Here is a 15,186-nt window from a genome sequence, read left to right on the forward strand (position 1 = left end):
AAATATAATTCGTAAAAGAGCACGAAACTGTGACAAGTCAAGCCAGCGCTGCTAAAAACAATCATAGTAGCCATTAAAAGTTTCTCTGGGTACCTGGTGGTGTCCAGTAGACACTTATGGTATTCTGTGTTCTTCTGATGGGTTGATATCACAGTGTAAATGACTCTAATGGTTTAACAGGTGTTCTGATTCCAGAGGCATTTGATGGTTTCCTGAGAGAATCTAAAGGTGTCCTACAGGAAACTAGTGGTCTCCATTGGTAACCATTAGGCCAATTCCCATAAGAAAGCAAAAACCATCAGGTTTTAATCTGAATGAAGGGTGGGAAGCCGTAAAACAGAAAATGTATGTAGCATGCAACCGTTTAACTAGTACTTCTTTTGATCACTGAAGCACTACACAGCAAATTTAGCCTTTAAAGGAAAGAGGCAACTTTAAACAATGGACTAGCATGTAGTTTGGACAGCTAGCTAGCACAACTGACGTTAAAGTTGTAAGTTATTCCTTTAATCCTCAGTTTCAACTGCAACAGTTATTGATCCAGCTAGCTTGCGGGCTTTGTGAACTGCATACTAACCAGCTGTTTGAACTTCCCTGATAGCAAGAGGATAGTGGACCACTGTCGGGCCCACTGATGGCAAAGCTGGCGGTCCACTGGTGTTTTGCTCAGCGTTTTCTGGGCGGCCCCCCGGTGGTTAAGCAGAGTAATTCAAAATTCCACTTATCATCACTCATTTTCCACTCACAGTTCAATTTGCTGATTTCTCCTTCCTTCCTTCTTTAGTTACACTTTGTAAATTAGTTTAGTAAATAATTTTAATCCAGAAACAACATTTACTATAAAATCATTTTATATCAGGCCTAGTCATGATTTTCTTTTTCTCTCAGTTATTTGTAATATTTGTCTTTTATTTTGTTTATTTTCTAAAATAAAAGTCTCTGTGCATTTAAAATCTATTTGAGGAGACTAACTAGTTAGAGCTTGTATGCAGGACAGTAACCTGGGCGGTCCGAGGGGGGACCAGCAGTGGCAAACAGTCAGTGGGGTGCCGACCTTATCAAGCCAGCGGACCGATATATGCTCGCTATCTGGGTTGCTTAGTTTCCTATAGAACACCTTTAGATCCCATTAGGAAACCATTTAATGCATCTAGAATCAGTCCCAGAACATCTGTTACAACTGGTAAACCAGGAAAACACAAAATACCATTTGTGACTACTGGACACCACCAGGAACCACTAGAAACTTTTCAAGATTCCAGACCGTACTTGGTCTTGCATGAACGTCTTTGGTGTTGCGTTGTTAAGTAAACTCTAATAGACTTGCTTATGCATTTAAATGACAAACTGTGACCTTTAAACATGAACCAAAGCATGTTAGCATAGCTAGAAGTGGAAGCTACACTGGTCAGGCGTAACGTTATGACCACCTCCTTGTTTCTACGCTCATTGTCCATTTTATCAGCTCCACTTACTGCAGTAACACTGACGTGGTGATAATGTGTTAGTGCGTGTTGCGCTGGTACGAGTGGATCAGACAAAGCAGTGCTGCTGGAGTTTGTAAACACTGTGTCCACTCACTGTCCACTCTATTAGACACTCCTACCTTGTCGGCCCACCTTGTAGATGTAAAGTCAGAGACGATAGCTCATCTGCTGCTGCACAGTTTGTGTTGGTCGTCCTCTAGTCCTTCATCAGTGGTCACAGGACGCTGCCCACAGGACGCTGTTGGCTGGATGTTTTTGGTTGGTGGACTATTCTCAGTCCAGCAGCGACACTGAGGTGTTTAAGAACTCCAGCAGCACTGCTGTGTCTGATCCACTCAGACCAGCGCAACACACACTAACACACCACCACCACGTCAGTGTCACTGCAGTGCTAAGAATGATCCACCACCCAAATAGTACCTGCTCTGTGAGGGTCCATAGGGGTCCTGACCACTGAAGAACAGGGTAAAAGGGGGCTAACAAAGTATCAGAGAAACAGATGGACTACAGTCTGTAACTGTAGAACTACAAAGTGCACCTATATAGTATGTCTAGGGATGCGGTTAGCACCATGCTAATTGGAGCCTGTAAGCTTTCCTTACTTGTTAGCTACATTAGCGCCTCTAGTGCAAAACCAAAGAAGCAAACATCAGACAGAGCTGACTGAATATGTTTAGTGTGAAGGGAAAATTGTGTACAATTGATTTTTTGCTAAGATATTGGTTTAAAGATTACCGTGGAAACCCGTATTAAACTAGAAATCGCCTGAACTGTTGATCAAGCTTTAACATCGGCAATGTGAATGTAGATTAAGCTTCAGTGTAACGAGAGAGAGGCGTCAGACGCTGGTGTTGGGATCTTCTGCGATCCATTTGATAAATGGATTTGATGTCTGGGAGCTCTTTGGAATGAAATTTGATGTGAGAGCTGAGTGGATTATACTTATTGCATAAGGACGTGATGCATTCAGGACTGTTTTTAGGGTTTTTTCATGGAACTGCTGTTATTGTGTCTCACGTTGGACACTGGATGGACACCTGATATCGCACTGATACACATGGCACAGGGCAAGATATTTAGGCCCACCTTTGTGTGGCGGGAGCAGAAGTGTGCCTGCTGTCTACAGACGTGCTTTTTTCCAAGTGGAGTCAAATCACTTACTTTGCTCAAGTTGTTTCAAGCCTGGTAGACCTTCATGTTGGCCTTCTATTAGCACTGAACATTAACCATATTCTGTAGATTCCGCACCACTTCGGGATGCGTTTGGACGCACTGCTACGCTGCTCATGCAGCCTGTTTGAACACTCTGACCTGTTAACCTACCACGCAGCGGTGTGTTTAAATGAGGTCTAACGCTGTCTTGGACTCTTAGCCATGAATGGCTGTGGCATCGTCGGGGACTGAACTGTGCTTTTGCATATTTGTGAAATGGGACGAACTTACCGGACATGACTTTGGGACTGCGAGGGGCTAACAGTGTGTTCTGATGGTCCTTGTCAAAAAAATATGACATCAGCAACTCGTAGCTATTAATTCTTTGCATTCATTGGCAATTAATAAATGTACATGAACAATTTTCACGTGTCCACTATAACGGATAAATGACGTCACTCTCGGATTTTATCTGAACTCTACTTGAAATGCATCCACGGACTAACTGGGATGGTGTTTCATCTGCTGTGTCCAGTAAAGTCTATCCCCTCTTGTCCTTCCCCACAAATGTGCCCTTCTTCCAGCGAGATGGAGTGAAATGAGTGACGGGAAAATTAAGAAACGAATGATGAGAAAAGTGAATTTCCCAAAGAAAACACAGTAATTGCACAGCTTTGCTTGCATGGGTTTGTTATGGGCTTAGAATGGTATTCTAGGTGGTTGCTAAGGTATCACAGGTGGTTGCTTAGTTGTTACAGGGTGGTTACCATGTTATCCCAGGAGGTTGCTAGGTGTTGCAAGGTGGTGGCTTTGGTAACCCTGATGGCTGCTAGACAGTTGCTGTGATGTTCCAGGGAGTTGCTAAGTGGTTCTTGCTATGGGGTTGCTAGGTTATTGTTTGGGTGTTGCTTAGTGGTTGCTAAGGCATCCCAGGTGGTTGCTAAGGTGTTGCAAGCTAGCTGCTTTGGTATCCCTGGTATCCTAGGCAAAGATTGTTATGATGTTCCAGGTGGTTGCTAGATGGTGGATATGGAATGTCTGGTGTTTGCTAGGTGGTTGCTAGGGTGTTGCTAGGTGGTTGCTAAGGTGTTGCAAGGTGGATGCTTTGGTATCCCTGGTAGCTCCTAGGCAGAGTTGTTAATATGTGTTGCTATGTTGTTGCTAGATGTTGCTAGGGTGTTGCTAGATGGTTGGTATGGTGTTGCTAGGTGGTTGCTATTGTATTGTAGGTGGTTGCTAATATGTTGCAAGGTGGTTGCTTTGGTATCCCTGGTGGTTGCTAGGCAGAGTTGCAGTGATGTTCCAGGTGGTTGCAAGGGAGTTGCTAGATGGTTGATATGGTGTCTCTGGTGGCTGCTTTGGAGTTGCTAGGTGTTTGCAGTGGTGTTCCTACAGCAGAGCGGTGTCTAAGATATCCATGATGGTTGCTGGGTTTTGTTAGTGTACTTGTATAAGGGTTAAATAAGCGTTTATAATATTATAAAAATATAATATTATAATAATCAAAAAGTTGTATATGAACATTCTAGAGTTGGTTTGGTGTTGATATCTTGAAAACTGTGGAACCAGTTAGAGAAACAAACCTGCATGACTGCATGAGTGAGAGACACAGAGAGAGAAAGAGAGAGAGAGAGAGCGAGAAGACAGGCCTAAAGAAAGGCAGAGTGCAGACAGAGGGATGGGAGATTTGGTGAAGTCTGCTTTCCCGTGCTGGACAGGAGATTATGACAGTAATCCTGTGTGGGATGGTGAGGGAGGGAGCGGGAGTGAACAGTAAATAGTATTATGAAATTCTTTTTCGAGAACAGATATCCTGATATTCCTCCAACAAAAAAACCTGCTTACACAATAAGCACAAACACTTACGCACATGCACTGTCACATTCACCCGCACACACAGTGGATGAGTGTTCTTATTCACCGCTGCCAAGTCCAACCTTATGCCCTCCCCACACACGGCTAATCCAGGATTATAAGTAAATATCACCCCATGGAAAATCTCTTTTCCTCTCCCTATAAAAATGCAAGGCAAAGTCAGACCCACCACCACCGTCTACACTGAAGCTCAAAGCTTTGGAATCGGTCATTAAATTATTAATGTAGTTCTGGTAAAATTTATATCTGGAATGAAGTTATAATAAAATTAATATCCAGAATAATTTTCTAATAAAATTAATATCCAGAATGAAGTTATAATAAAATGAATATCTGATATCCCAGGTAGTTTCTAAGGTGTTGCCAGGTGTCTAGGCAGTTGTTATGATGTTCCAGGTGTTGCTAGGTGGTTGCTATGCTATCTCTGTTGGTTACTATGGGCTTCCCAGGTTGCTAGGGTATTGCTAAGCAGTGTCAATTTCTAATAAAATTAATATCCAGAATGAATTTGCAATGAAGTTAATATTTGGAATGAAGTTCTAATAAAATTAAGATTCAGAATGAATTTGTAATAAAGTTAACATCCAGAATGGAGCAATAAAATTAATATCTGGAATGAATTTTTAAATAAAGCTAATATCCAAAATGAAGTTTTACTAAAATTAATATCTGGAATGAAGCTCTAATAAAATTAATATTCAGAATGAAGTTCTAATTAAAGTTCTAATACAACGAATATCAACAATGCCTGGACTTTCAAAAATGTTGACAAAGTCTCAGGGCAGATAACTTGATTATATGAAAAAAACAGGAAATGATTACAAATGTATAATTTTTAAAACATTGAACATTTTAAAGATGAACATTTTTGCCTTCTGATATAAAAAGGTCATCCTCCAATAAATGAACCTGTTGTCAGACTGCATTAACACAAAAGTAGGTAATTAAAAGTGAAACATTTTTCTTAGAGTTGTATTTATACCCTTTCAGTTTTATAAACTTTCAGCTCAGTTCAGTCGGTTAAACTCAGTATTCTAAATTTAAAAAATGAATAACTAAAAAGTATGGTCTGTGCAAAAGTTTCTTAAGTTAAAATAGGTTATCACACCCTATAAAGGGAACACACTTAAATATGACACTTGCAAATTTTAATGTACACTTATTTATTTATTGAGTTTGATGTATTGAAAAAAAGAGAAAATATAAAATATCAAATATTTCAAACTTTTGCACAGGTAATAAACAGTAATTGTGTATTAAAATGTGTTCTCTGTAGACGATGTGTTAACTTAAAAAAGATTGGATGCCCAAACATTTGGACGGTAGTGAATCTTACCTGATGAGAACAATACTGGGACACAGACAGTCTCACACAGTTTCTCTGAAAATTTTATTCCACAGCTTATGTGTCTTTTTTTCCCCACCAGAAGCGACAAGATAATTACAAAACAGAAGTCTAAAGGCTTCTATGTGACCCCCAGAAGCACTGCTGCTCAGGACGGCTCACTTTACCACCATGTCAAGCATATATGTCACTATAAACGTGATAAACGAAGCTAGTGCAATACACTCTACTGTACGTTTTACAGAAACCACAAAAATATGGACTGCAGTCGTGGTTGATCTACAGTAACGGTTGAGTTTTGGTCACTGGGATAATTTGTGAACAACGTAAAATAAAAAAATATATCCTGCTGAGTTGCGTACATTTCGTTCAGACGTTTCATCTGTCGTGATACTGTAGTGCGATTGGGCTGTTGCATAATTGAATGCACAATATGAAGGTGATGGTTTAGAACAGTATTTACAAAATGACCGGAGGTCAATGCTACAATGCAATAAACCACAGAGCGAGTGAGAGATGAGGAGAGTGAGGAGGAGCGGGGGAGGCAGAGGGTGGTCCGGCTTCTTTCTATTTGGTGGGCACGTACTGAATTAGGCGGAGAGCGTTATCGTTGTCCATCACACCCTGAATGAACTCGCCCTCATGCAACCGCTCTGAGAGAAAGAGAGAGAATTAAATGTTGATATATATATATATATATGTATATATATATATATATATATATACATATATAAATAAAATATAAAATTATACAATAAAAATAATATAAAATATAATAATAAAATTAATGTCAACAGTGAAGTGATAATAAATTTAGTATCCAGAGTGAAGGTTTAATAAAATGTATATCAAAAATGAAATTCTACAAAATTTCATTTCCAGGATGAAGTTCTAATGAAATTAATATCAAGAATGAAATTTTTACAAAATGAATATCCAGAATGAAGTTTTAGTACAATTAATTTCAAGGATTAAGTTCTATTAAAATTGATATCAAGAATGAAGTTTCAATAAAAAAATATATAAATAAAAAAAAATAAATATATATATATATTTACTTATTTATCATTTAGTATATTTGCAGCTGTGAATCCTCACCGTTCTCCTGCTTGTTGAAGTAAGACCACAGTTTGCTCGCTCTTTTCTCTGGAGTGTTCTCGTCTTCTGGAAGCCTGTCCAGCTCATCCTTGGGAATCATCCTAAAGATGGCCTGAGTGAGGAGACAAGCGGGAAGAAACGACAGACAAAACATCAGACAGAACATTCGTCCAAAATGGCAACGTTACACGTCCAAAACCACATAAACTAAACAGAACGTCTAAACAGTTCAGCACCACTCATAGTGTATTCACTAGTGTAGTACAGTATTATGTAGATTAGGACAGTGTTTCTCAAAGCTTTCCTTGCTTCAAACACCCACTTACACTGAGTAAGGGCTTCTTAATGGGCTGATTCGTTGGATCTGGTGTGTTGGGAGCAAGTGCAGGGCAGTGGGCCCTCAGGACCAGGACTGAGAAACACTGGTATAGGACACAGTTCTGGATTGAAATGAAGTGTATAAAAGGCTGAGTTTGTCTCCCCCTGGTGGTTTTTATCTTGCTCAGTTTTCAAACTTCATGTAGTGTTTAGAATTAGCATAGAGGAGATGAAAACTGAAGATTATTACTAAACTCCTCTCACATTCAGTCCAGTCCAAAGCACATTGAAATCCTGATACATTTCACTTTAAAGTGGCTTAAAATGATATAAGTAACCCAACAACATTCATAAAAAACAAACTGTGTATTACTGGTGTCTGTATTAGCGCGCTAAACGTCTGTATTAGCATATAAACCAATAGTAAGTAAAGCTAAGCGACTGATTCTTAATCTTATTGGTCAAATTCAGTGTTTATGTTACTCAGTGATTGTTCTTGTGTTTTTAACAGGATCCTCATATGAAACGATTCCTGTAATATGAGTAAATTGAGTACACAGATACACGATATTCACCCTTTAAGGCCACCGCACTAGTAAAAGTAGCATATAGTCGCTGCTGGAACAGAACCTCGTCTCTCTAAAACGATAACTTTACAGGAGAAAGAAAAAAACATTACTTACTTATAATGGTGGTTAATGTAAGAATGTTTATTTCCAAGTAATTTTGGACCGTTTACATTGGTCCATATATCATGCAATTTGTATGCAGTGTGAAGGATAGCACCAATTTTTAAATTATGTAAAAATGAAAAATGACAAAAGTGGAGATACGGCTCTGACAGCAGTGATATGTTGTGTTTGGATGCTGGTATGGTAGCTGATTTGCTGAACACCAGCAATACCAGCATATCCATATGCACCAGACCAGCACTAGACCAGCATAAACCAGCTTTAGACCAGCATCGAATGCTGTTTTTTTTCCAGCAGGCTATTTAATACAGACTAATCTATGCCAACTACATACGTCCTCCTCTGAAAAAGTAATATACTGAATTTACTTGATTCTAATGGGTCACTTCCACATGAATAGTACACTTCAGCACAGTTTTGTGTTTCTGTTTAGCTACTTTTATCAGTAATTATGCTGATTTAATATATTTTATTCACGTCGACATTGGAATCAAGTACATTTAGTCCATTTTCATTCTGCACAGATGAGTATTTTTTCTTTCCGCTTGTGTTTAATAGGCAGATTCCACAGCATTCCCTACATGTTCCTTATAACACTCTGAGCTGACCGTGAAATACCAGCGTTTCCTCTCAGAGCACGCTGCCTAAGCCTTTTCCCTCTGTCCAGCCATGTTAGCGCTGAGCTTCTTTAGCAAAGCCAAACGCGCCTCCATCTGCACCTAATTCTGAGATTTCTGCGGGGTTAATCACTGCACTGGAAATAAGCTCCATATCCCACTGACCTCCATTCACATCTAATACTGAATGCTCATTTACACGGCTTTTAAGCTGCCCACAGTGGGATAGGCTGTGGGTTAGCATGGACAAAACCAAAGTGTTTGATGTGAGCAGTTTCAGTACCATAAATAGAGGTGATATCAAACACTGGTCTTAGTCTTTAAGATGATCAAAACCATGAAGGAGCGCTTGGGCTTCACTTAAGCAGGCCTACTGAAGTCATACCTCCCGAGGCTGTTTGGGAAATTGGTCAAAAAAACAGCAGCTCTTAAAGGTGGTGGACACAATGCAATGTGTCCAAATATATAAATTTAGACTATGTTATTTATTTCAAATGATATTAATTTTGCACACGTGTTAAAGGTCCTATTGCTGAGATAGACTGGGAGTGTTGACCAGCATAGCAGCATCCACAGCACAACATATCGCTGTTGTCGGAAGAAAACCTTGTATCTCCGTTTTTCATTTAAATAATGAAGCTTTCTTAAAAAGAAACTGAAGTCAACATTATGAATGGATCTGTTTTCATTGGTTTAATTCATAGTTTTGGTATAAAAAATAATTCACCCCCACAAATGCAATTAAATGCGTAGGAGATGCCACAAGGCACTTTTCCAATTAAATATAGTAACTGAAATGAGCATTTTGCGAACAGAAATGCAAAAATATGAGGTCTTGTTGACATTCTGTGTCATTTAAGAAGGATATAATGTGCATTTCTGTCGAAAGAAAACCTCGTATCTCCATTTTTGACATTTTTCAGTTTTTGGCATAGTTTGAAAATACCTGTTGTCCTTTACATTGTGTGTAAATTTCATGATGAATGGACCAAAACAAACAACCCAAAATGACTTGGGAAAAAGTCTGGTTCCATTGACTTACATTAAAAGTAAAGTAGGTTTTTCCTTCTCCTGTAAAGTTACCATTTTGGAGATACAAGGTTTTTTTCCGACACCAGTGATGTGCTGGTTTTGCTGGTCTATGCTGTTTTTCTAGCAGGGACATGTTTGTTGTACTTTCTGTTTTTGCCATAATGTTGGTATATATGACAAGTAAGATGGGGAAAATGTTGCTGCTACATCCCTTAGCTATGCTACAGTAGTTGTAAGCTATGACATTAACTTAGCTAACCAGCAATGTTAGCAAATCCCTTAGAGTAACTTCAGCCTTACTGTAGCTAGCAGTGTCAGCAACGGCATTAACATAGCTAACTAGCTAGCAAAGCTGAAACAGGTGAAGCCACTGAAGGTATTGTGATATAAACTGAGTCTGTTCTACAGTTTCTCATTAGGCTGAATGAATAACCGACTCTGAATGTAGGTATTGTGATATAAACTGAGTCTGTTCTACAGTTTCTCATTAGGCTGAATGAATAACTGACTCTAAATTCAGGTATTGTGATATAAACTGAGTCTGTTCTACAGTTTCTCATTAGGCTGAATGAATAACCGACTCTAAATGTAGGTATTGTGATATAAACTGAGTCTGTTCTACAGTTTCTCATTAGGCTGAATGAATAACTGACTCTAAATGTAGGTATTGTGATATAAACCGAGTCTGTTCTACAGTTTCTCATTAGGCTGAATGAATAATCGACTCTAAATGTAGGTATTGTGATATAAACTGAGTCTGTTCTACAGTTTCTCATTAGGCTGAATGAATAACCGACTCTAAATGTAGGTATTGTGATATAAACCGAGTCTGTTCTACAGTTTCTCATTAGGTTGAATGAATAACCGACTCTAAATGTAGGTATTGTGATATAAACCGAGTCTGTTCTACAGTTTCTCATTAGGCTGAATGAATAACCGACTCTAAATGTAGGTATTGTGATATAAACTGAGTCTGTTCTACAGTTTCTCATTAGGCTGAATGAATAACTGACTCTAAATGTAGGTATTGTGATATAAACCGAGTCTGTTCTACAGTTTCTCATTAGGTGAATGAATAACCGACTCTAAATGTAGGTATTGTGATATAAACTGAGTCTGTTCTACAGTTTCTCATTAGGCTGAATGAATAACCGACTCTAAATGTAGGTATTGTGATATAAACCGAGTCTGTTCTACAGTTTCTCATTAGGCTGAATGAATAACTGACTCTAAATGTAGGTCTTGTGATATAAACTGAGTCTGTTCTACAGTTTCTCATTAGGTTGAATGAATAACCGACTCTAAATGTAGGTATTGTGACATAAACTGTTTCTCATTCGGCTGAATGAATAACTTGATTGGTCCATTTTCAACTTTCTCAGAGTGAAAGATGTGGTCCTAGATCAGTGTTCCCTCTTTAAAACTCTGGGCGCAGGGCTTTTAGCCAAGAAGGCAGCCATTTAAGCCTCAGATTAGAACTGGTGCCAGAGCTTCTGGCAACAAACCAGCAGTGCCTCATTGCATCGCTCACTAAATGCTCTTTTAACTTCCATCACTGCTGTGCTTTCTACATTCAGAATAGCCTGCAGTGATGCTGTGTGGTGACATTAGCCGTGCACCAAATGTGAGAGAGTATCAGCGACAGTCTTGTATGCTGGCAGGTTGCTAATCAGTGCAAAACTATGGTGTTGTGGCGCGACTATTTATTTGTTTGGGGTGTTGGAAGTCATTTAATGTGTGTTCAGCTGTTTGGACAGCAGTGTCCTGTTCACTTTCTATATCTCCCTTCATCCCTGGCACATGTGATCTTTCAGTCTGAGGTTAAATCGTAATCTAAGCCAGATTAGACTGTCTTGTGGGTTCTACATCCCCCCGATTTACTTTCCCGTCATCACATCTCCAATCAGGCGGATGTGCACTCCGGACCTACGGATAGGAATAACTTCCCATTAGTATTGTTTAACATGCGTTGGCGTCTGAAGACGATGTTATTTTTCTTGTTATAGCACACTCTAGTGGCCAGGTTGGGTTTAATTGGTAGCATTAAACAATGAAGCTTTCTTAAAAAGAAACTGAAGTCAACATTATGAATGGATCTATTTTCATTGGTTTAATTAATAGTTCGTGTTTTTTTTTTTGGTATAAAAAATAATTCACCCCCACAAATGTGTAGGAGATGTCACAAGGCACTTTTCCAATTAAATATAGTAACTGAAATTAGCATTTTGCTAACAGAAATGCAAAAATATGATGACATTCTGTGTCATTTAAGAAGGATATAATGTGCATTTCTGTCGAAAGAAAACCTCGTATCTTCATTTTGACATTTTTCAGTTTTTGACATCATTTGAAAATACCTGTTACCCTTTACATTGTGTGTAAATTTCATGATGAATGGACTAAAAGAAATGACCCAAAATGACTTGGAAAAACGTCTGGTTCCATATATAAAAACTTACATTAAAAGTAAGGTAGGTTTTTTCCTTCTCCTGTAAAGTTACTATTTTGGAGATATGAGGTTTTCTTCTGACAACAGCGATATACAAGAACCTACTCCATGTATTGATATTTGTGTCATAGCTTTTATGATGGTATGAGTTCATTTTAAAACAGGGTCATGAATTTTACCATCCAAACTGGATGGAACAACCACAATTTACCACTTTATCTTTACCATTTCTTTATGTACTCCTACTGAAAAGGTGTAGAAACTAGCCTTTGTACTTGGACCCCTGTATAAATGTTTCTCATTAACCTCAAGTCTATACGCATTTTATTTCAGAGTAAATAAGCATAATAATGACACATTTTCACGGTTTTCCTGGGGTCACACCTCCTGGCTTCTTTCTTCAAAGCATGCCAAAATAAAAGTCCTTTGTTGTTGGTTGTGCCGAACAAAGTTTGAGGAAAATCTGAAAAGTTTTTCAATGAGTTTGTACAGCAGCCCTATTTAAAAACATGCCAAACCACTTTTATTTAGAGTTTTTTGTGACTATATTACTCTTTTAATAGTTCACTTAATCAGCCAGCCCCAAAGTTTTATTACACACTTCTATAACCTAAGAATAGCTCAGCCAGTTTGCATTGAAGTCCTTGTAGTTACTGAATAATAAAGCTTTGTATGTAATGAGCCTGGGATGTTAAGGGGTTAATCTGCATACGGGGCTGGACGGTCGCACCGGTTGATGTTAGACAGGAAGTTACTTGAACACTTTTAAATAGAAATCAGATTTAATTAACCTCAGGTGTTAGTTGAGTATTATTTACTTTAGCCTAGTCACACTTTTACTGTGTAAAACCCATTAATCCAAAATATTTCTGTAAAAAACAAACAAACAAACAAACAAAAAACCCCCCAACCATTTCTAATCCTGGTCCATTTGTCCACGTGGACGGTCTGTGTTGTAGGACTTGTGTAGGTGGGTTTACTGCCCGAGCACTAAACCAGTAATCCGATGGATTATTCTTGGTTTGGCCGATTCTATTAGCAATCGGCTGAAGTGCTGGACTAATTGCTGAGTTAAAGCCTTTACGGCCCACATCGTTCAAAGAACAGCCACTGCGTCTAATTTAGGCCTTATATAGGGGACAGAAAAAGCAGGAGATTAGGAGCCAGGAGTTTAATGTCCTTATCAATGTTTACATGTAGATTTGTTTTGTTTTATACGTACTGTGGAGGAATCGGGGCAGGTTTAAAACAGACTCCATCCAGACTAAACATTATGTCACTGGCCACATTGAGAAGACGACACGTTGCGTCTCTGAACAGGAATTATGCACTGAATGGAGTAAAACAAGCTCATTTATCAGGAACAGGAATGTTGTGTGGAAGTTATTAAAGAATATTCTGCCTCTTTTATTCTGAATGGATTTTTATTCTGAATGGATCAGCTCTTCTGTGTCAGTGCTCCAGTTATGAGGTTCATAGGGTTTATGTACCCCAAACTGTGGCTTTAACCCACCGATGGCTATTATTTATATTATTATGATTATTATTATTGACATTTTTACTTGTGATTATGTAACAATATTTGCTTGTTTTAATGCGCTACAAGTAAAAAATAATGGACCCGCTTTGTAACCTATGCTTAGTATTTAGTATCTGCTATGAATGATTCTTTATCCACTTTGAATGATTTAGTATCTGTTATGCATTTTTCTGTATCCACCATGATTTATTTTTGAATCCCCTATGATTTATTCAATTTTACTGTGAATTATACCGTATTCATTATGAATTATTCAGTATTTACTACACTATGAATTATTCTCAATGCACTATGATTTATCTAGTATCCACTATGAATTATTCAGTAACACCAATGATTTATCTAGTACCCTCTATGAATTATTCAGTAACAACTGATTTATTCAGTATCCACTATGAATTATTCCATATCTACTATTATTCAGTAACTACTGTGAATTGTTCTGTATTAACCATGAATTATTTCAGATTCACTATGAATTACTCAGTATCTACTATGAAACTAACTTAACAGTAAAGATCAAAATGCTTATGTCATTTCTAATTTGAATAAATGATGTCACGGCAGTTACATTATTCGATTTACTTACTGGGCAATGATGTAGTTGATATAATCTATTTTATTTGTGTGGAAATCAAGTCAATTCAGCCCATCACACTAACGCCCCCCTCACCCGCGAACGTTTGTGATAACTTACGTTGGTAATTTCTGACACTTCTGCCTTGGTGATGTAGCCGTTCTTGTCGACGTCGAAGAGAGAGAAGGCCCACTCCAGCTTGGTCTGCGTCTTCCCGCCGGACGTCATGTGCAGGGCGATGATGTACTCTTTGAAGTCCAGCGTGCCGTCGTCGTTGGTGTCGAATGAGCGGAAGACGTGCTTGGCGTAGGTCTTGGCGTCGCTGTCGGGGAAGAAGCGGTCGTAGATCTTCTCGAACTCTTCCGGCGCGATGCGGCCCGTCGGGCACTGCTTCTGGAAGTTCTCGTACCACTGAGAGAGCTCGTTCTCCGAGAACTTGGTGTTGAGCTTCAGGTCCTCCAGGATCTCCTTGGACATGGCGCCGCTCTTGGCGTTCCCCATCGTTATCGGCTGTCTGGTTGCTGGGGGCTTTGGGAAGTTGAGATTTTGCTCCGAGAGGACACCGAAGGCCTCTCACTTTCACTGATCCAGAGGCTGTACCAGAGTCACAGAGGAACAGCACCGACCTGCCTGGACGACTGTGAAATTGAACCTACTCTGAATGCTGAAAGAATGGCCAGCCCAGGTTGATGAAGTGCAGGGGGGCTGATATCTAGGTGGGAGGAGGTGGACTTAGGCTGTTACCTTTGACGGCAGGGTTAATTCTGTTAGAGGCAGATTTGGCTCGGCTGAGCCTCTGAGCTTTAAATCTACATCTCTGGCCTGTCTCTCTTTCTCTTGCTATAAGTAGCCTATCTACAATTTTAAACCCCTATCTGGATGGCAGAAGCACAAAGCAGCCACAACAGTGCCTGTAAAGTCTGTAAAGTTCAGGTCAGTCCCTCTGTGGCCCATCTAAAGCTCATAATGCTGCTGTCCTAACTGAAATATTAACTCAGTGACCA

At 39.1% G+C, this 15,186-nt stretch overlaps 1 protein-coding gene across 1 annotated transcript; it reads right to left on the reverse strand.

The window, feature by feature from the left end:
- Positions 1-6,426: 6,426 nt before the first annotated feature.
- On the reverse strand, positions 6,427-14,683 carry rcvrn2 (recoverin 2). Its single transcript, XM_036579944.1, has 3 exons — positions 14,303-14,683; positions 6,958-7,069; positions 6,427-6,512 (listed from the first exon to the last, which is right to left on the reverse strand). Exons 1-3 carry the CDS (start codon positions 14,681-14,683, stop codon positions 6,427-6,429), a joined length of 579 nt encoding a protein of 192 aa, XP_036435837.1.
- Positions 14,684-15,186: the final 503 nt, after the last annotated feature.

Source organism: Colossoma macropomum, unplaced genomic scaffold (assembly GCF_904425465.1).
Source record: "Colossoma macropomum unplaced genomic scaffold, Colossoma_macropomum, whole genome shotgun sequence".
Lineage (NCBI taxonomy): Eukaryota > Metazoa > Chordata > Actinopteri > Characiformes > Serrasalmidae > Colossoma > Colossoma macropomum.

Coding starts and splice junctions, on each gene's coding strand:
- rcvrn2 (XM_036579944.1), bottom strand. CDS start 14,683: ATGGGGAACGCCAAGAGCGGCGCCATGTCCAAGGAGATCCTGGAGGAC. Junction 7,070..14,302: donor AAGTGTCAGAAATTACCAAC/GTAAGTTATCAC, acceptor CTCCTCACTCAG/GCCATCTTTAGGATGATTCC. Junction 6,513..6,957: donor CTTCAACAAGCAGGAGAACG/GTGAGGATTCAC, acceptor TCTTTCTCTCAG/AGCGGTTGCATGAGGGCGAG.